The sequence below is a fragment of the Seriola lalandi genome, unplaced genomic scaffold, assembly GCF_002814215.2.
Source record: "Seriola lalandi dorsalis isolate HSWRI2012SDOR001 ecotype SW California unplaced genomic scaffold, Sedor1 jcf7180002054469, whole genome shotgun sequence".
Classification (NCBI taxonomy): Eukaryota; Metazoa; Chordata; class Actinopteri; order Carangiformes; family Carangidae; genus Seriola; species Seriola lalandi.
This window is the reverse complement of record NW_019525022.1, coordinates 470132-491728: the sequence shown is the minus strand read 5'-3', so window position 1 is coordinate 491728 and position 21597 is coordinate 470132. Positions and strand designations below refer to the sequence as shown.

The 21597-nt window shown below is 40.4% G+C and overlaps 1 protein-coding gene across 1 annotated transcript; it reads left to right on the top strand.

Annotated features, from left to right (window-relative positions):
- Positions 1–16167: 16167 nt before the first annotated feature.
- Positions 16168–20759, top strand: pex10 (peroxisomal biogenesis factor 10). Its single transcript, XM_023411530.2, has 6 exons — positions 16168–16675; positions 17337–17417; positions 17517–17929; positions 19066–19232; positions 19726–19861; positions 20398–20759. Exons 1-6 carry the CDS (start codon positions 16564–16566, stop codon positions 20464–20466), a joined length of 978 nt encoding a protein of 325 aa, XP_023267298.1. The 5' UTR covers positions 16168–16563; the 3' UTR covers positions 20467–20759.
- The last annotated feature ends 838 nt before the right edge of the window (positions 20760–21597 follow it).

Genomic DNA, 21597 nt, shown 5'->3' with positions numbered 1-21597 from the left:
AATCACTTAGATAATGAAGTCTTCTACCGTTCTTAAATAAAGAAAATAAGGCAAAGCTTCTTATTGTTGTCTGCAGAGACAGCAGAGACCACAGACGGCTCACCACAACATGAGGCCGAACACTTTCACACTTAAAGACTGATTCACTCTTCATTAATGAAGCAAGCTCAGTGGCAAACTTACCGACACTGATGATGTTGGCAGACAGGAAGTGGCTGCAGGGAAGGCTGGCAGTACTCACAAAAGAGTCGCCGTCCGTCGTCACGGTAGTCCTCGACCTCAGAGACGGGTTGGGTGAGTCAGTGACCATGGCCATTCTGGCTGCCACAGACTCCATGACTGCTGATGGATGATGGACAGGTGTAAAGTGGCAGGGCTTCACACTGTTAGCAGATTGACCTCACACCACCAAGAGTCAGTCTCTCAGTGCCTGTGATCCAGTCAAAAGATAAAAACAGTGACCAGAGATGGAGTTCAAGAAACGTCGTGTCTCATTGTCAAAAATATTTTGTAAAGTCACTGGTTGTAAACCTGGGGTGAAGGAGCAAATGCAGCCTGGGAGGGTCCTCAAACTGAAGTTCAGTGGTGGTGGAAAGCTGCGGGCATTATGGGCCTGGGGCAGACCACAATTCAATGAATGAATGCTATCCAACGCTGTCAAACTGTCAGACTAATCCCAAAAGCTGTAGTCCAATCCAATGTTCAGAAAATTCCACGTTCCAGAAAAGATGCTGAACACGATCCTCAAATGACACGTTTGATTTGTGTTGAGAGGCTGAGGAGGCCAAAGGGATTTCTGGTCTTTCCTGTGTGAAGGGCAGATTATGAAGAATGACGTCTGTCAGAGGCCATCACCCAAAAAACTTCTGCTCCTCCGGGTCTGAACCATAATCACAGGCTGAGTTGCTGTAGTCACCTACAATGGGGGAGACAGACAGAGGTGGGGGGAGATGGGATGAGACACATGACAGAAACAATTAATAATTCAAGTTACAACAACTCTTTGATGTATTGTATCCAACAGCAGCAAACAATGAATTTTAAGTATCTTTGGAGCTCAGTGTTTTGTCTTTTACTTCAGTATATGGAGAAGAGATATTGTGGTCAACATTATAATTAGCATAAAAAGTTTGGGACTTCATGAATGGACATCAGTACAGTTCGTTTGCATGGAACCAGCATCTACTGGTCGTTAGAGGAACTGCAGCACCAATGCACCAGAGCACAGACATGGTTGCAGGCAAACCTTCCAACTGAACCTCTACACCTCTGGTTTGAGTCTGGCCTGGGACATTTGGTGCATTTCATTCCCTCTCTTTTCTGTCATTTCCTGTTAGCTCTTGAAAATAAAAGTATAAAGTGCATGAGTACGAAGCAACTGACCTTTACCTTAAGACAATGACGCCAACTATAGTGACATCACTCAAGGATATTTATCAGACTTCACACAGCTCCCTCTGGGGACATTAAAGGCTTCATACAACTTACTATACTGTGTACAGTATGTAATCATTGAAAGTGAAGAAGCACCAGGCTCCATTTACAAAAAGACACATATGCATATCAAATTACATTCTGGTTTATTGTGTCTCTCTCAGTGTCATAAATACATATGACCAGCTTTGTTAGCTGAAGTCCGTCAGGGGTCACTGTGGGTCACTCCCAGTGCCCTTGGGCTCTCTAAAAATTTCGCTTGACTCAGGTTGACCTGATGACCCTCAGTCATTCTTCTACTCTCTTTCCCCAAGTTTCCTTTCTGTCTTCCTTGTCCCTGTCAAATCAATGCAAAAATGTAATTTAATCTCAGATTCAATTAGTGCGGCTGTATTTGGATGTCACAGCACGAGTCACACATATTAAATGATCCAGATAGCTGAAAATGAAACCTGAAGGCAGCAGAAAAAGCAAGAGAAAAAACATGGAGAGAAGCTTAAAACTATGGGAGTTGGGTTGAAATTAATGATTGAAAATATAAAAATAAAAGTCATGTAAAGCTTAAAGGATTTGAACACATGAATGTACTCTAGTTTAAGACAAAACCTCAGTGTGTGTACGGTGAAGTAACGGTGTGACAGTTGCCAGCATGTCAGACCACACCTCACACTCACTTCACCTCTCCTACCTAAACTTCCTTTGTTTACCTACCTCGCCGCCTTCTGCCGCACATCGCTCACAGAAACCCGCCCACGTGAAGATCGGATAAGCCTCAGTACAGCTAAGCTTGGCTTGAAAGACTCCTTTAAATCAGCTTTTTAAAGTTGAAAGCTTTAATGTTGTGTATGTGATCCACCGCCCTGCTAAGGACTGAACAATGTGTGTGTGTGTGTTTGTGTGTGTGTGTAATGTGTGGTGGGGGAGTCAGTCACGGTTAGCTAGACGTAGTGGGCCGGTTGGAGGACATGTTGAGAACTGTTTTTGAAAGGTTGGCGGTCAAATTGCCTGAGTGGCAGGTCTGAACACGTTCCTTAGCATCAAACACACATCATACACACTCCACCTGGACACAGGAGAAGGTGTGTGTGTGTGTGTGTGTGTGTGTGTGTGTGTGTGTGTGTGTGTGTGTGTGTTAAGTGCTGGGGCTTAACTGTGTGGCTTTAGTTGGAATGTGACACGGTAATTCCAACAGTGACGGAAGAATTTCATCCATTTCATGTGTGAAATGCATTGATTTATAGAAACAGCAAACAACAAACCATGACTGTATGTCCTAACATGACATATTTCATAAACCCTTCGTATTCAGTGATGTTAGAGTGACTCATCGACGACACAGAACTGCGATCAGTCAGTGCTGTGGAGGCAACAGGATATTCAGTGCACTGTTTGCTTGTTCACTGCCCCAAAGTGCCCAAAAAAAGTCAATTATTACTATAGATTAAATATATAATTATAATATGTAACTTCAACATTAAAGTTACATTAAAATGTCTGACAACAACAACCCAGTGTTATATATTTTGTTGAGTTGTGTTCTTACAATATCCCAAATGTTTCCATCAAATCTTAAACCAGAGAAATCTGTGATTTTAATCATGGTAATGGTCCGTTTCATTTGGCCGCCTGTCAATGACGTTATATTCCCTGTGTCCATGTCAGCTGTGGTTTCCTGACAGAAGCTCAACTGACTTTTATCCAGTTTTAATTCACGTTTTACACATTTTAACCAGATTAAGGATTCTCGTCAGCGTCTGGATCTCAAGTTATCTGAGAAAAAAGCTGAGTTAATGTTAGACAGCTCGGCTCCCGACCGCTGCACGACTCCCTGCTGAACTGAGTCGATGAATCCCTGATTTTTAATGTGAAACTGCTTTATTCAGTGTTTCTACAGGCTTTAACCCCCTGGTCCATTTGTTATAGAGAGGAGAAGACCGCTCTCCTTGCATCGTAGGGAATCACCTGACTTTGTTGTTACTCCTCGTCCATCTCTCTCCCCATTTCACCACACTGACAGAATAAAAGTTTTTGGGGTTTTTTTTAACTAACACTCCTGCTACCACCCGCCTCAATCCTCTCTGCCTGAATTCACGGCGGGGTCATGGATGTGAATGCACATGACAGTTGCTAGGTAATAAGGTAAACTTTCGTATTTCTGCTACCAACCAAATAAAAGTATAGGCGTGGTCACTGGCCAATCATCATTGTTGTACCAATTTTCATACGTTTACGGACACGGGACATAACCAGGAAGAAAACAGAAAATAGCAGTAGAAGGAAACAAATGAGGTTTTATTTGTGTCTGAAATTTTAAATTAGAAGTGCAAAGAATTTTCATTTTCCAGGACAGTCACCAACCATAGTCTCTTCTACAACAAAGAAAGAACAAGACAGTATCGTACTGTAGATGCAAAGTACTGTAGATGTTGTAGATGCAAAGTACTCAACTGCTGCTCAGTACAGTAGTAAAGTAGACATGAATGAGTGATCTGACGCATGATCACACTGTGAGCAAGAGTGAACGAATCAAATAAGTGGAAAAATAAATGAACATGTTTCTGGAAGTGACTCACTCTCTGGATGCAGGAAGTGCTTCAGCAATAAAAACACAAAAAGATAAGAGGCACAAGATTGTGTCCATGAAAGCCTTGCAGTGGTAATGTGAGATAAGCATCTTGTCTGTCCACTTATCTTTGACTTGTCCTGACATGCGGTGACTTTTCCTGCACAAGCCATACTACTCTGTTTGTCCAGGACTGAGATCAGGGAGTCATGCATCATCCAATGAGCAGTCTTCCCTGGATAATATACTGCTGCACTGTTGAGAGCACGAGCACAATGGTAGACAACATCCAAAGTTCAGCAGATCAGGAGTGTGCCTAAACGGATTACCATCCACCAGAAGGCAGCTCTATTGATTCTGTGAGTTCTTCTGATCAAGTGATTGATCAGTGCAAGCCCCGCCCTCCTGGACCAACCATCCAACACTGCAGGATTTGGTTTCTCTGAGTGTTTACCTGAAATCTGCTATATTTTTATATGAAGAGTAAATGGAGGGTTTGTTGTTTTAAAGATATGTTTTGACATCAATATAGAGTTTATTATTATTTCATTGTATGGCCTTGTGTTGCTGTGATGGTTTAGTTTTCAGAAATTGGGTAGTTGAACAATATTAAAATCCATGTGTGCTGAAAGCTAAGTAATTATATTAGCAGTGGTGGAACGTAATTAAGTACATTTACAGTAAGCACTGTACTTAAGTACAATTTTGAGATACTTGTACTTGTGTATTTCCATTCAATGCCATTTTAATCTTCCACTCCGCTACATTTCAGAGGGAAATATTTTACTTTCCACTACACTCATCTGACAGCTTCACTTAAACAAGTCAGACACTGTAAGGTCTGTAACACTTCAGTTCACTGAAGCGTGCACTGTACTGGGTTCCCTTTCACCCTGAAGAAGAAGTTGACCCCCCCTGATTGTCATTGTATAATTTGACTCTGGATGAAATGCTCTGTGGACCTGAGGGGAAAATGGTGACGAAATGACAGTTTCTCATCTCTTTGATAAAAGAGAAGAAACGTATCAATCCATTTGATACTTGTATTAATGATACTCAAAACAAGATTCAGTGTGAGGTGTATCGATACCTGAGGTATCCAGGAATTTAAACTTGAGTTCTTCTTCCTCAAAATGTTTCATCATTATTTAGTGGTAGATGTTACACTCATCACTAGTTTCACAATAACTCTACAATTTGTCCTGTGTACAGATATCTATGTTGAGCAACGCGATTATGAAGAGTATGACTGTAAAGTGGAACAAAAGGCTTCCTGAAAGCAGTAACATTAAACTGTAGGTTAACACCCTTTTTTTTGCTAAGTACAGCGAGTTGCATACAAGCTCAAGCACGGTCATGCACTTAAACTCTGTTTCACAACACCAACTCTGACTATAGAGAGAAAGCATTCACATTAAGCCCTGTGAATGAAATACAAACACGCGTATGCTGTACGCCCCGTGGATAAAACACATCACAGCCAACATCAGTTGAATCGCTGTGGTTGCCGTTAGCACAAGACGACTCTCATGACTGAAGTCTACACGGACACAATAAAAGTATGAATAATGCATTAACAGTGTTGTCAGAGGGTGAGTCAGTCTGTCTCAGCTCTCTGCAGCGTGTTTCACCATTTGATTTGGACTATTTGGACTACCGGGTGTTGTTGTGACTACTTTGTCACACACACACACACACACACACACACACACACACACACACACACACACACACACACACACATACACACTCCTCTGCAGAACTGGCTGCTCTCCTAAGCTGCCAGTGGGTGAGAGACTGAGACGGAGAGGGGGACATGTACAGACACACATACAGCGGATATTTACTGCTATTATCATACCGTTTAAAAGTTGATTCATGTTGTCAGAGCTATTGCTGGATATGTGTGCGTACAAGCTAAAGAGGCTAGTACCTTGATTCATTTGCTTATGGAATTTAGACATGTGCAGATGCAGTATCTCTGCCAGTAGCCAGATGTTACAGGCCAACAGTCAAAGCCACTCTTAACACAATGGCTCTTTATTCCACATTCCCCACCTGACTGCTCCGTCCACACAACACATGCATTACACAATAGGAGCCATTCAGTGCACATACTTTCAAGAAGTTTCATGAAAGTGTGCAATCTGTTGCAGCCAAGATAATGTACATGACAGTAAAGAACATGCTGCTGAAAGGAAGAAAGGATGCTTAATTCCAAAATCAAATAATGAAATGCCAAGACAAGGTTCATCATTGGGGTCAACAATGACTAACTGTAATATAAAATATTGTAATTCAGGTCATTGTGGTAATTGAGGTTTTCCTGGTTAAGTAAAGGTTTCATAAAAAATAAATTATATATCATTATATAGTAAATTTACTGCATTTTTGTAAGTTTAAGAATAGAGTTGATCTGTTTTTGGCGAACAGAGTTCTCGAGTTCAGGTGCTTTTTGTCACGTTGATGCAAATCATATTCAAATACAATAATGGCATAAACCAGTACACCTCATCACTGTGGATATTTGGGGTCCAAAGCCGATAACGCCAAACAAAACATAAACATAAAATCCCATTTTGGTGACTCCCAGACTACACTACACTTCTAGTTACACTGTTGAGCCTTAATTTTAATTTTTACAATCAAGGGGGAAAATTGCTGTAAAATGTTGTTTATTCATTTTTCATTTGGGACGTAATAGTTTCAGTTTTATATCTTACATCCAAAGGAAGCTTTTATTTCAGTCGACATTTCATTCTGTTGAATAAATGTACACCGAAAGACAGCACCAACACCAGCAGCAACACCAGCAGCAACAGCAGCAACACACTTTCCCAGAGGTTTGAATTGTTTTCAATCTGTCAGGTCTTTATCCCAGGTAAGGTGCTGGGTTTCAGTGCTGTTAAATTCCCCTTGACTGAGCTGAAAGAGGCTGAAAACCAACACCCCGCTGAAAAACAAGCCTCCACAAAGGGTTAGAGAACCGGATTTTCCCATCAAATCCTGCTTGTGTTCATAGCTGCCAAGTTTGGGTGATGCAGTTGGTCAGCAGCACGTCACGGAGAGAAGTGTATGTGTTGTGTTCATCACAAGAAAGTCAAGAAGTCACACATGCACACACACACACACACACACATACACACACGATACAGAGAGTTATTCAGCTCATCTCTGTCATGAACGGGTTATAGGGTTCTTTACTTTGTTCCTGAGAGAATGAAAAAATGTGACAGACAAAGAGACACAGTGGAGGCTTCGATCTGAACACACGGTTTCAACATTTGCTCCTCATCCCTGAGTGGCCTGGCAGGACTGATGCTGTTTTAAATGATGCTGCATGTGGGACAAGCCTCGACGGTTCAGACACAATCTGTCCTCATACACAGATAGACATATTAACACTTGCCACGGTGCTCAAAACCACCTCTGTGGTTGTTCCTGCTACAGTAAGTGTCTGCAGGAGCGCATTTTGCTATAATGACACATACACACACATTCATACACACAGACTCACAAGGTGAAAAAAACAATACCAGCCCCACTGTTGTATCTGGTAACAAGTCCTTCTTCCAAAATAAGAGCCAGGTCTGACGTCCAGGTCACTTTCATGAAATCTTTGGGTATCTGCTTTCAAAAACTCACTCCTGTGGTTGTATTGTACTTTCCATCTGCATGAGAAAATGAAATATTCATGTTCCGCAGAGGATGAAACCGATCAATGTTGGGTGATCCTCTGAATTTTCATCACCAGCAGGATGACATTTTTGGTACAACTATTGGATAACAACTATGTAATAACTTTCCTTTTCTGCTGACACATGATGTAGACCTGATCCACAGTAATACCTGCAAAATCATTGACAATCCTGTAAACTTCAGGTTCATCACCTGCTGAGCATCAGCATTTAGATCAAAACATCACTGCACCTACGTATGTCCAAACAGAGCCGTAATCATACTGAAAATGAGTTTCCTCCACTTTTCCTCCAAGATAAAACAGGGATATGGTTTCTCAATGCTTGCCTTAAATTCCTTGCAGTGCAGACTGAAATTTGAAGTCGTTGGAGTACTCAGTTATGGAGTCAGACCTAAATTGCTCACTTGCAACAGCCACAAACAGTTACAAAATCAGTCCACTGCAACTTTAAAAGGGGAGAATTAAGAGTCATGTCTAAACAACACCTAGAAAAACTTATGACTACTGTATATTCAGGCTGGATTGTAATACTCTGTGTTCAAGTCTCCCCAAAGAAGTAATCAGATAGCTGTGTCTCATTCAGAACACCACCACTTCTTTGACAGAAGAAAGGGCAGCAGTCTCCAATTCTCAGATCACTTCAATGGATATCTCTGTGTGAATACGTGTGTCAAAAATGTGTATTTCTACTTTATCAAGCACAAATACTTTTCCTCCTGTATTCTGTTTCTGTGTTACAAACTCCCTGGACATTTCACGTTAATGCGTCGATGAACAGGTTGAAAATGTGAGGACAACACAGACCTGGATATTAGGTATTCTATACAATGAAGTTATACATCATGTAAACATGTAAAAAATATCATCATCAAAAGCAGAGGACATTCAGCATGGCTACAGAAGGGTGTGTTTGGTGACATAAAAATATGTATGTTTGAGTGTGGAACACACAATGTTTGATAAATAGTTGGTAAATTAAGATTTGTGTTGGTTGATTTTGTTGCTTGACCTGCTGGAATAAAAAGCAGCATCTTGCATTTCAGTATATTTCTGCCAAAAGAAAATTGAATGGACTAAATTTCATTTACAGTCTAACTGAAAATCACATGTCAAGCAGCAACATAAGCAGTTAGCACAAACCATGGAAACATGTAGGCCAGCATGCCAACATATTGTTAAAAGACAAGCTCAAGTAACACTATCACTTTAAAGGAGCTATTTCTACGTTTTGCTTTTGCTACATAGCCAACGTTAGCATTACCAGCTGTTTACTTACCAGTCTAGAGGAAACTTTGCAAGTTCACCATCAAACTTAATTCTTTTGCTTATTCCAGCGGTGGAAACCTCTTGTTTTGATTCTACCCTATCACTTTTTTTTCTTTTACTGACGTTAGCATGCTAACCATGCTGACAATAGCTGTTTAACTAGCTAGCTAGCCTCTTTCGATAACAAGTCACGCTGTACAAAGCAGGCAAGTAAACGGCTGTTAATTAATTGGCTATGTGGCAATAGCAAAACTTACAAATAGCTCCTTTACTGTTACTTTCGGTTTGGTTTCTTTCATGTTTATGAGGATTTTAGTGGACAGGTCAGTGAATCTAGTTCCTGAACGCTCCTTACACTTCAGCGCACAATGCAACAATAATGCCAAGTAAACAAAAATGAGCAAGTCTATCGTATTACAGTCTGCTAAGAACAATAGGCTTTTCCACTAACCTTGTGATGGACTGAAACTAACAACAATCAAATGATTAAATGAATGAATAAAATTAGGTGCCAAAATGAGCAACAAACAGACCCAAGGCATTACTTCACCAAAAAATATTTGATAGTCAAAAGGCAAGTTATATCACAACTCATTTCCAAGTCAGATATGGTTTTCCTTTCTATATGGTCAGCCAGATGGTCCAGAGCAGTCGGCATCTGGGCAACATACTTGAAAAGGTCATCGTAATTCACGACCAGAAACTCAAGATGAAAAGTAGGAAATTATTTGGGAGAAAAAAGGAATAAGATGCAACCCTGAAAAGGTCACGTACTCCAAACGTACAGAGACTCTGGGATTATGGAGTTTGTTTTGTTTTCTTTTTTGGAGTAGGTTAATTATATTCCCTCCCTGACACATTCAAAGAAAGAGCATAAAGCGTGGTCCCAGTGTTTCAGAATGTAAATGTTATTTTGTCTTGTTGGAACCTGCTGTCACTTTCATCTAGATGTGCTGCAGCTGTAATTACAGACATGTTAATTGCTACTTCAGCTGCTCAGTATTTAAGCTGTGATTATTTTCTAATGTAATGACTGCTGGGTAGTGTCACTATAGCAAACTACACAGCAAACACAATACACACACATGCTGCCACTTGTTAGTGTGCCAGCGCGCTGACAGAATAAAGTCATCTGGTTATGTTAATGATTCCGAGTGTTGTACTTGATGATAGTCATAAAAAGTCCTGCAGAAAAGAAATTGTACATACACCCACTAAGCACTTTATTAGGAACACTGGTTCTTTGTTGCGAAGATTCCACCAGATGTTGGAAACTTTCCTCTGAGACTTTGCTAAATGTTGACATGACTGTATCCCATCATTTCAGCTGCGTGCACACGCACACACGTGCGCGCACAAACACCCCTCAAAATAACTGAGATGTGTGGGGGGGTGTGCAGGACTATAAACACATTACCTTCTACATGTTGACATAAAACGCTGATCTTTTTTTTTTTTTTTTAACTCAAATGTAAATTGCCTACTGTTTAATATTCATTGGAATGAAATAGGGAAGTAAGCTGTGATTTACTCCAGTGAGAAAGACGCAAAAGAAATGTCACACTTTGAATAAGTTAATAACTGAAAGGAATAAGGTCTCACACACAGTCACAGAGAAGGTATTAGTACCGAAACATTGCTTCCAATAAATCATTTCTGAAAAGTATTTCAAATAGACAGTGTGTGTGTTTTTTTGACTGTGAATCTGGTGATACATTTTTCTTATCGTCAACAAACCCTGTGAAAAAATCCAAACCACAAATGAGTGCAACGAGACTTGTGGACTGAGACCTTGCAGACTTTTGTTATATGTACAGTCATGTCTTCATCATCATCACGTCACGTCTGACAGCTGCTGGACCCTGAAGGGATGAAATGCACTAAGAAATGGGACTTAAAAAGCTCATGTGTTTCCATGGAGATTAACTGATTTCTGACCCTGTAACTAATTTCAAAGAACTTTCATGAACATTTCTTAACAGTATTGGTATTTGCATTAATTTAGTTTTTTTACATAGACATAGCTTTATCAATATGGATTATGAATAATTTTCAGAGCAAAGTCCAGTGGAGTCTTCACCCCAAGCAGACTCTCACGAAGTCAGAAAGTCCACTTATGGACTTGATGAACTGTGGATGTCTCCCCACATTTTTGACTATGTGCTGTATAATTTATACAGTAACACTGAGTGTGCAAAGTCCTATCAGCACCAAACAAATCCCTGTTTGTTTTACATTATGGCCTCATAAAAAGTCATCTGGTACAATACCTGTTCTCTGACTTCAAACAGTCTGTGTGGTGAGTGTAGCGTGGCTCCTCTCATGCTTTTAAGTCACTAGGATAGACTGCAGTACTACATTAAACAAAGGGATAAAAATGATTTACTGTCTGTTTTGTGTGATGTATGACTTCCCCGCCCCTGGATACTGCAGGTGAGGAAACCGGGAGTCAAGTTGAAACACAAATTAGTGAAGTTGTAAAAAATGTACTTTATGTGCCTGAATCTAGTCTACCAAATGAAAAATGGTAGGAACATTAAAGTGGCTATTTGTAAGTTTTCTCTGTCCCTGAACGTGGTTTCTTGTCAGGAGCTGATGGTAGGGATTGTCATGTCACAAGAGCTTGTTGCTTTTACAAGACAAGGGTTTATTATGGACCCTGTAAGCAGCTATGTCCTCAGGGCAGACTAGAGGCTGCAGTGAGCTGCTATTAGAAAGTAATGAGACGAGCCAAAGCTAGCTGGTCAGCATGCTAACTTCAGTAGTAGAAAATGCGTGAGAGAGACAGGTTTTAACACTGGTGTTGCTTTCCACCTCTGAAGACAGCTGTTTGTAAATAAGAGAACAAGCTTTGATGCTGAACTGACATCGTTTCTTCTGGACTGGTAAGTAAACAGATGCTAATGCTAACGCTGGCTATGTAGCAATAGCAAACCATACAGCTCCTGTAAAGGGTCTCAGTGCCTCAAATTAACTACAGCGACAATTCAAAGGCTGCCATTAAGAGGGAGGGGCTGGAAGATGCAGGACGAATCATAAATGTTGATAACTGTACAAACATGGTGTTACACTCACTTGCACATACAAAAAGTGACAGGTGTGTGAAGAATGAACAGACGGTAAACCAAATACCTGGCCAATTGTGAAGTGGGCTGTTCCACCATCAGCTGTCAGATGTTATGACAGCACGCAGGAACAAATGCTAGATTTAGCACATGGAGATATTACTACTGAGGTGACCACTGAATTAAATGTCTGACGTTTCTCACAAGTCAATCAAACTTAATAACAAAAATACAAAAACAATGTAAGGATTCCAATACAGCCCATATGAGAATTTTTCGATCTGACGGCGTCAGTAAGATGATGTCATTTGTCAGTGCACAGCAAAACAATTTCCAAAATTCGCGCTAGTTTCCAGTGTGCCGATTTTATGGTTAATGTTTGATTAGACTGAAATCTGCTCTAAGTAAATGCAAAGGGTTGCACAGAGGTTTTTAATACTCAATAATAATTTAAAAACAGTAGATAAACTTTGTTCATTTGACAAAAAGGTGCAATGTGCACTTGCACGTGACTGGTCTGCGCAGTGCCTTGCTGGATGATGTTGTGTTGCAGTAAGTTCAGACTGATTTAACTTAAGATAGCCATAGGCATAAAAAACACCCTATGGTTAAGAAAAGACCATGGTTTGGGTTTTAAAAACTACTTGGTTGAGGTTAGTGAATTACTGTGTCCATGGATTAAAGAAACCAGGAAGTAAACAGGAAGTGAACAGCGGTCACATGCTTTAATCATCCCATCCATCCAGCCTGACCTTCTCCATTGAGATTTTTTGAGGCTGTGTAGGCTGTGTTTTAACAAACAAAATTTTTTGATATCTGAAACAATTCCTTGTGGATACAATTACTAATATAAAACTTCTAACCTTCTGGCACCATGTAACTGACCCCAAGGACATCTCATGCATCTGTAAATACCACCAAAGGACCCCTAAAACATCTACAAAAACCTCATAATGCCCCTATTAAAACACTCAACTCTCTAGAACCACCTCAAAGAAGATTGGAAATCCCACAACGGCCTGTTGAAGCCCTTCAAGGACTCTTGAAGTTCTGTCAAAGACCCCCAAAGCACCTGTAACGCAACCAACAGCAAGATATGGCACGCAAAAGGAAAGCATGTGTGTGTGTGTGTGTGTGTGTGTGTGTGTGTGTGTGTGTGTGTGTTTGTGTTGTTCTAGTGAATCTCAGACATGACATGTGTTTGATCCTGCAGCTGAAACAGATGTTGTCTGAGGTAATTATGGAAATAACTTGGTCTCTGTCTTCTCAGCAGGTGTCACCTCAGTTCCCCTGCTTCCGTCCAGTTCTGTGGAATGAACCGTGTGTGTGTGTGTGTGTGTGTGCGTGTGCGTGTGTGTGTGTGGTCCATAGAGGATGTCCTTTCACAAACAACCTGCCACCCACTCATCTACAACAGCTACTGTGTCGGCTATTGTTATGTTGTACTACCACAGGTTAAACTCAGATCACCCTGATATAAGGAACAATAAATGATACTGGCCTCTTTTAAAAATCAGATCTGGCTGAGACATCGCTGTCAACCTGTGTGGTGCAGTTGTGAATGTGCTTATATGTGATAGATCCACATATAAGCAGGTTTTCTGATTTTTACATGATAAATTAGCATATATATATATATATATATATATATATATATGTGAAATGACAGATATCACACATGAAAGCATCAATTTCACATATAATATCAAGTATAAGACACCATTTCACTTGTGAATTAGAGTTACTGTATCATGGTTGTTTGCCTCCACCAGTCAGTCAAGTTACAGTTTAAATTCCAGACTTCTAAAATACATGCAGTGAAGAATTTGAAGGAATTCAATAAAAGTTTTAAGTGTATTCAATCATAATTAGTGTATAAATTCTTGAGTTATGGCCAAAAATGTGTTTTGTGAGGTCACAGTGATCTTGACCTTTGACCTTTCAACACCAAAATCCAATCAGTTCATAATTGAGTCTGAGTGAATGTTTGTGCCAAATTTGAAGAAATTCCCTCAAGGTGTTCCTTTGATTTAGTTTTCACAACCCGAGACAACCCGAAAACATAATGCTTCTGACCACGGCTGTCACTGGCAACAAGCCATTCAAATTAACTAGATATGGGTATGTGTGATGATTAGATCTTCCACATCTGACATCACAAGTGAAACACTATTGCACTATTGATAAATGCACATTTTACAGGCAATTGATTTTCAAAAATTCCATCTAAAATGTCAAAAGCCCTCAAAAACATACATACACTTGACATGTGATATTACATTTCACCTCATAAACGGACTGCACTTAAACAATGCTTTAGTCCTATCAACCACAAAAAAAACGCTTTACACGACTTGCCACATTCACCCATTTATTCACACATGCATGCACCATATTTGACATCATGTGTGAAATTTGTGTTATTTTCAGGTGAATTTCAAATACTTCAAATGTGAAATAAATTAAATCGTGTGAAAACAATTGTACATGGAAAATGCTGTTTCACAAATTCACATCTGCACGCGAATTACCACACCACATGTGAAACAGTATGTCACACATACAGGGATGTGCGGTTTAATTTCATGTGTTGATGTTTTACCTTCAAGCTGAACATTGTTTCTCTCCCTGAAAGGATATAAACCTCAGGGAAACACTCAATAAACAAATTCATTTTTTTTAAATGACTAATGCAAATACAGTCCAATTGAAAGTATAAACTATCATGCTACGATGCTATTTATGTCTACATGAACAGTACCACAGTGTATTGAAAGCCATAACTGTGATTTCATACTGTAGAGATGACACACAAGCACACATGGTGATGTGTGTGTGTTAGCAACATCCTGAGTTACTTCTGCTCTGCTCAGTCATCCAGCTCAAATATGGTTTTTATAATTCACCTGATTTATTTAATCTAGAATCTAATAATCCAACAGAGCAACAGAAAACCTTTCCCTAAACTGATCGGTGCAAAACCTGAGTTTTACCTTCCTGATGTCAAATCCCCAGAAAGGTCCAATTTAAACATGTTAATCACAGCAGCTGTGATCGAAAACGCTGTTATCAGCCGTCCAAATAATGTACAGGCTGATGCCTTGAAACTAGCTTAGCCAACAAGTAATGTAGATGATGTTAAACACCTGAACCTGCAACTAGACAAACACAAGTTGCATGCAGCCAGTCAAGTTTGTGTCTTACCGTGTGAAATCTCAGACTCTCCCTGTTTGGTTGTTAGTGGTTTAGTCCAAGCGGCAAAGTGCTTCCCATACTATCCACCTTTAATCTGGAACAAGTTACAAGTAGCTCCCAAGTTAAAGGGAGGAGGGAAAGGAAAACGTCAGCTCCTCCCTTCACACTGAGAGCAAAGTTCAACTTCCTGGTGTTCAGGATGGTGGGACAGACTGTGCAAGAAGTGCCGACAGTCACAGTGAAAGGATAGGAGTGGGCTTATGAAGGGATGTTCTCTGTAGCGGCTATAGTACACCTGGTTGGCTCAGGGAGCAGCACTGAGGAGACAAAGAAACTGGTTCTGCAACTTTTCAGGCAGATCACAGCAGAGGTGCCTTGCTTTGAATGAATTAATGAATGAACTTTTACTTAGCCAGGTAGAAGAGAGGAGGTGAGATATTGTAACAACAATTGTTATATTGCAGTAAATAAAGAAGTCTTAGAGGTGCATTTAAAAAAGGAACCTAACTTTTTATTATTTTTTTTAACTGTTTCACAATATTGGTCAGATGTTTTAATATTTATCAGGTCGTATTACTTATAACCCATTAAGAGGGACAGAACATTTGATAATATTTTGACTACAGCTTGGCTGATACAGTTTCCAGGCCACTGTATGGGCCAGAATTAATTTATTAGAGGGTTATTATGGGTGATGTCAACGTGGAGGGAGTTTACAACCTACAATCAAAAACTTTGAGTTGGCATTTCTGCATTTAGATATGTGTTGTTGGGAAGGAAAACAATATTTTAATGTATTAATAAGTAAAACATAAGCAAAATCGTTAAGAAATGAAAGGTTAACTCCTTAGAAAATATTCTAACAGAAAATGAGCGTGTAATTCGTCCTCCTGCCAGTAAGTGTCGCTGTAAGTCATGAGGTCGAGTATCAGTTTGGTTTGTTTACAGGGAAGCAACTTCCCATGTGTTTCCTGGATTTAGCCAGAGACAGTTGAGAAGGAGTATCTTGATTTAACTACATAAAAATTATAACAAGTATTATAAGGAAACACAGCACATATCCCGACTGTGCAGGACACTGCGACGGACCGTCACTCAGCGGACACAGGATATAAGTTAACTCACCTGTGAGCGGCGTGCTGTTTTCCTCGCTGTGTATGTTTCGCAGCCCAGTGGCATCTTGAATGTTTGTAGGCTGCATGGTTGTTTTAATTGGGACCGGCGAGCTGCTGTTTCTCTATTTGAAGAACTTCGGCCCGTGGACGCGAATATTTCGCCATGAACTGCAACTTTACTGCGGTTGGTAGAGCCTGACATCGCCTCCTCGGTGTTAGCTAACGATGCCCCTCGCCCCCGCAAACCAAGCCCAGTTGATTCGGTCCAGCCAAAAGGATGAATATTATCAAACCTTCCTGAGAAACAACGCCAACGAAGCCTTTCAAACACTTGCTGGTAAGTTTGTTCGAATTTAACAAACTGAAAAGTTAAATCTTCTTTAGCTAGCTTACTTCACTTTAGCATGTAACTTTAAAGCTAACTGTTTGGAAAACTCACTTTGTGTGAAACTTTGTGCTTAGTCGCCAGTTAGAAAACATAGCTTGAACACTTTCCAGTCCCTCGTCAATTAGACAGATTTAATTCACCTGGTACCAAGTAAGTCAGACACTGTGAAAGTCAGAGCTTGTTGAAGGCTCCTGCAGCCCACGCTGTGTTTTGGTGGAAATAAATGGCCCAGCATATATAACATCTGAATTCTCCAAATATAAATGCTACTGTCTATTAGATAAATGCAGAGTTTAAGAGAATAAGCTATTTATTACTAAAAGAAAAAGGACTTGCATATGGTGGTACACGTTATCTAGCTGTTTTTGGATGTTTGTGAGACCCATACGTCTTTCCATGACTGTTTTTCTCAAGTCAATAGCTCGCTACCATTAACACTAAAAGGCGATTAGTTTATTTCTTTAAATGTGGGTGTCAATAAAGTGGTTTTGCTTTTTGAGCATAAGACAAGCTGGTTATCCTCAAAATAAAAGGCTGTGGTCCGTGCAGGAAATTATGCACATTTCTGAATATTAAAGTATGTTGAATTTTGTTTTTTTATTTCCTGCAGGATCCAAAAGATGGCTGGACTGGAGGAAAGAGATAGAGCTGCTCTCAGACCTTGTATACTATGGTTTAACAACGTTCTCAGGTAGTTATTGACCAAAACAGCAGGAAATCTGACTTATTGCATATTTAATTTTTTGTATTGATATAAGAACATAATGATTTGAATCATCCTTCTCTCCAGCTTACCAAACTCTGGGTGAAGAGTACGTCAGCATTATCCAGGTGGATCCCACTAAACATAAGATCCCCTCCCGAGCAAGACGCAGCTTCTTTGTCCTCTGCCACGCCCTCTTGCCCTACCTCCTGGACAAGGTCCTGGTGTGCCTGGAGAATGAGCTGGAACGTGGGCAGGAGAGCGGCAGTGGTGTCAGGCGGCGGCAGGCGGCGGCAGGTCCCTGGAGCCTGGAGTCTTGGCTGAGGAGATGGATGCAGAGGGCGGTGGGACTGTTGTCAGAGCCCCAGAGGAGAGCGTGCCTGCCAGCTGTGTTTGTCCTCCAGCAGGGTCTGACCCTCCTGCACCGACTCCACGTGGCTCTCTTCTACATCAGTGGCTCTTTCTATCACGTGTCCAAGAGGATGGCTGGTATCACCTATGTAGGTGACTTTTATTCACATTTTGCAAATATTTCTCATATTAGACAGATAGATAGAAATAGCACTTATTATATTTTTAATTGATAAACACAAGTATAAGCCATAGAGTGACATATATATATATAACCATGTATGCAGTCATACTTCACTTAACTCAATGCGTTCACTATATTAAATGATATATAAGTAAATGTTCTTGCACTTCCTCCATAATGCAGCGAGAGGATATTTTTTTCTAAGAAGTTGGCGCTTTCCCACAAGTTCAAGTGCCCATTTTATGGAATCTCTAATGAGCAACGCCTTGTTCACTTTAACCTTTTCTTCGCTGGAGTGGGTGTTTGCCCACAGGGACAGCTTCCATACTCACATGCCTGCTTATATTCATTACAAAATTTGCACAACTTGCATATCAAAAGATAAAGGAAACTGTGACAAACTCAGTCATGTCAATTTCATACAGTAAACCATGGAGAGTTTCCCAACAGTGTTATAAAAGCTGTCATTTTATCCATATCATACTACTGTCCTCAATGACTCAACTGAATATACTGTATCTTGTTTGTTGTTTTTCAGCTTTCCAATATTTTGTAACAATTTTTCCTTACCACTGTCAGTAAAAATGATTGGACCTATTGTGCTGCATGCACTGCAGACCAACAGAGGAAGAAGTTTTGAAAAGTTATAGCTTTGAAAGTTATTGCTTGGACTTGGATACATTTACTAGTACTGTTACTACGGTTTCTGACATGACAGCGTGACGCCTGCATGTTCTGGGACTGGGCTCACTGACACAGAAATTTCCCTTGCTTTAAGGCCTGATATTAATAAAACCCCTGAGTGCAATTCAACAGCAGCATGAGCTGCAGCATAACTTATTGCAGGACTGTTGCATAAGACTGACTTGGTTTTAGCTGTATGTACGTTATAGATTGCTGAGAGTGTGTGCTCGGGTTTTTTGGTGGCACCTCCCGCTCTCACAGATCAAAGATGTTTTACATGTTACATTTACATTTCTAAAGGCACTGAATACAGAATTCTGCACATTGGATTATATTCTAAAATGTGTGTGTGTGTGTGTGTGTGTGTGTGTGTGTGTGTGTGTGTGTGTGTGTGTGTGTGTGTGTGTGTGTATGTAGCTGCGTGTGATGGGGCTCAACAGCAATGATAGGACTATCAGGAGCAGCTACAGGCTGCTGGGGGCCCTGTCCCTGCTTCAGCTGGTCATCACTGTGTGTCTCCAGCTCAACAACTTCAGACAGAGACAAAGAGCCAGGCAGGAGTGGAAGCTGTACAGGAACCTCAGGTACAGGACCAGGACCGGACCCACTTACACTCCATCTGGTCAGGGCAGAGTTTTAGATTACAAAAACATGTCCTTTTCTACAGTAAATATTTCAGTGTTGACATGAACAGTGTTTTGTCAGTATTTTAAACCGCAGATGATAAAGGTAAAACTTGCGACAACATACTATCACTATAAATCATAATTTTCCAGATGTAAGGGAACATGTTTGTTTGGTATAAGCACCAGCAAAAATCACATCATTTTTATATTTTTGCTGCCCTAACTTGAACAGACTTGTCAACAGTTAATTTGAAGTCTTTTGGGCAGGTCATTTATTGTGGTTTGCCAGCACTCAGCAGGTGAACCATACAGGAAATCCTGGATGCTGATCTAGAAACAGCCAGGCCACTGCGAGAACTACTGGATTATTTGTAATTGAAGCATAGTAGTAAAAGACCTACGTGACATGACATGAGTTTAATGCTGAACTCTTTGAACTGTCTGTCTGCAGTCCTCAGCGCACACAGAGCTCGAGCCCCAAAGCTGCTCGCTGTATCCTCTGTCTGGAGGAGAGGAGACACTCTACCTCCACCCCCTGTGGACACCTCTTCTGCTGGGAGTGCATCACAGAGTGGTGCAACACGAAGGTCAGGCTTATGTTATGACTTGCTCAGGTATAGTGTGTTTACTGGCTGTGTACATCTACTAATTATTCCCCAAAACCAGTTTGCAACACAGACTTTTTAAGATTACAGCTTTTGAGGCATTATTTCCCAGCAGACACATTTCTTGATGCTGAAGCCCAGTATCACCTCCTTTAGCCAAGTCATCCCCTGCGCAGGTTATAACAGCAATTGTATTGTATGTATTCTTACTTACTCACATCAGATCCCAGTGTCAGTGTTTACTGATCACAAATACAGCCATATTGGAGCTGACTTCAAACCCATTAACTCCCTCTAAAACCTCAGTATTGTTTGAAAACAACCTCAATAACTATGTGTTATTGAGGTTGTTCACTAACTATTACTGAGCCTCTGAAGCAGATAGAAACGTGAAATTAAAACCATTTGAGAGCTTAAACCTTTGACTTTGATTGTAAATCATTGACTTTCCCCCCAACATTCTCAGTTCAGTTCTTTCTTTTTTTTTTAAACATGTATTTGTGTGATACTTCTCACAGGCTGAGTGCCCCCTGTGTCGGGAGAAGTTCCAGCCTCACAGACTGGTGTACCTGAGGAACTACAGCTAGATCTACAGAGCTGGATACTAAACACATACAAACACATACTGCTGGAGGACTGTACTGCTTTGTAACACCTGTGCTGGCAGGCTGCCCCTCAGGAACATGTGAAAACAAACACAGTGTTTACTTGAGACGACGTCTTGTAGCTTCTTCAGCTTCATGTTTCTTTTTTGTTAATTGATTAGATAAACGTTGATTGAGAATTTAATTTCGGCTTGTATCAGTCGAATTGTGTAAATATCACTAATATTTTTATTTAAAACTTGAACAGATGTTAATAAAATGCAGGGATGTATTAATACTTGTCTGGTTTCTGTTTTAGGTTGTTTTAAAATTGAAAATGAACATGGACAGATTTCAGATGTAATTATCCTACAGTATTTTAACATTTACAGATTAATGTTGTTTGTGATGATTAACTGCCCGAGTCTGACTCCGTTGTATGATGGAAGATTAACACTAAGTTAAATAGATCAAGGCGTCTGCATAGGCAGGACATCAGAGCAGTTGATCTCTCTCAGCATACTGTACAGGTCCAAACCTGAAAAGGACTGAGCTGGACATCGAGACAGGGTTATCATGTTTAGCTCTTCTGCGGCCCCAGGCTCCAAATATCTCTGGAGACCTTTGGACAGCTCCCTGAAACCCTCGCGACATAACAGGTCTCGATGTACTGTTGTGTCTTGTAATGCTAAGATCCTCTGACTTTCACTGTCTCTGTGAAGAAAAACGATCAACTGCCATTAAGTCACATATTCAGCAGCACACATGGGTCATGTGACGGCAAACATCTGGTCAATGATTTCCAAACCTACAGCCTCCCATGCTCACACTGAAGGGCTCGCTCAACCATAAGCCACCTGTGCCGCCCCACAGAGGCAGAGAGCAGTAACTACAGACACAAGAAAGTTAAGGCATAAATGGTTTGAACTTTTGAGGCTTTTCAGAATGGTATTCTTGGTAATTATTATGCATTTAAAAAATTCAAATATTAACTCTGCGGAGGCCTTTGCTTCCTAAAATGTGCAAAATAAAAGCTTGTTGGAACCTAGATGTGCCATTTTCAATTACACTTTGAATATGAGGGTTTATAGTTAAAGGCTTTTAAACCTATAACACAGCAGCTTTACAAGAGGC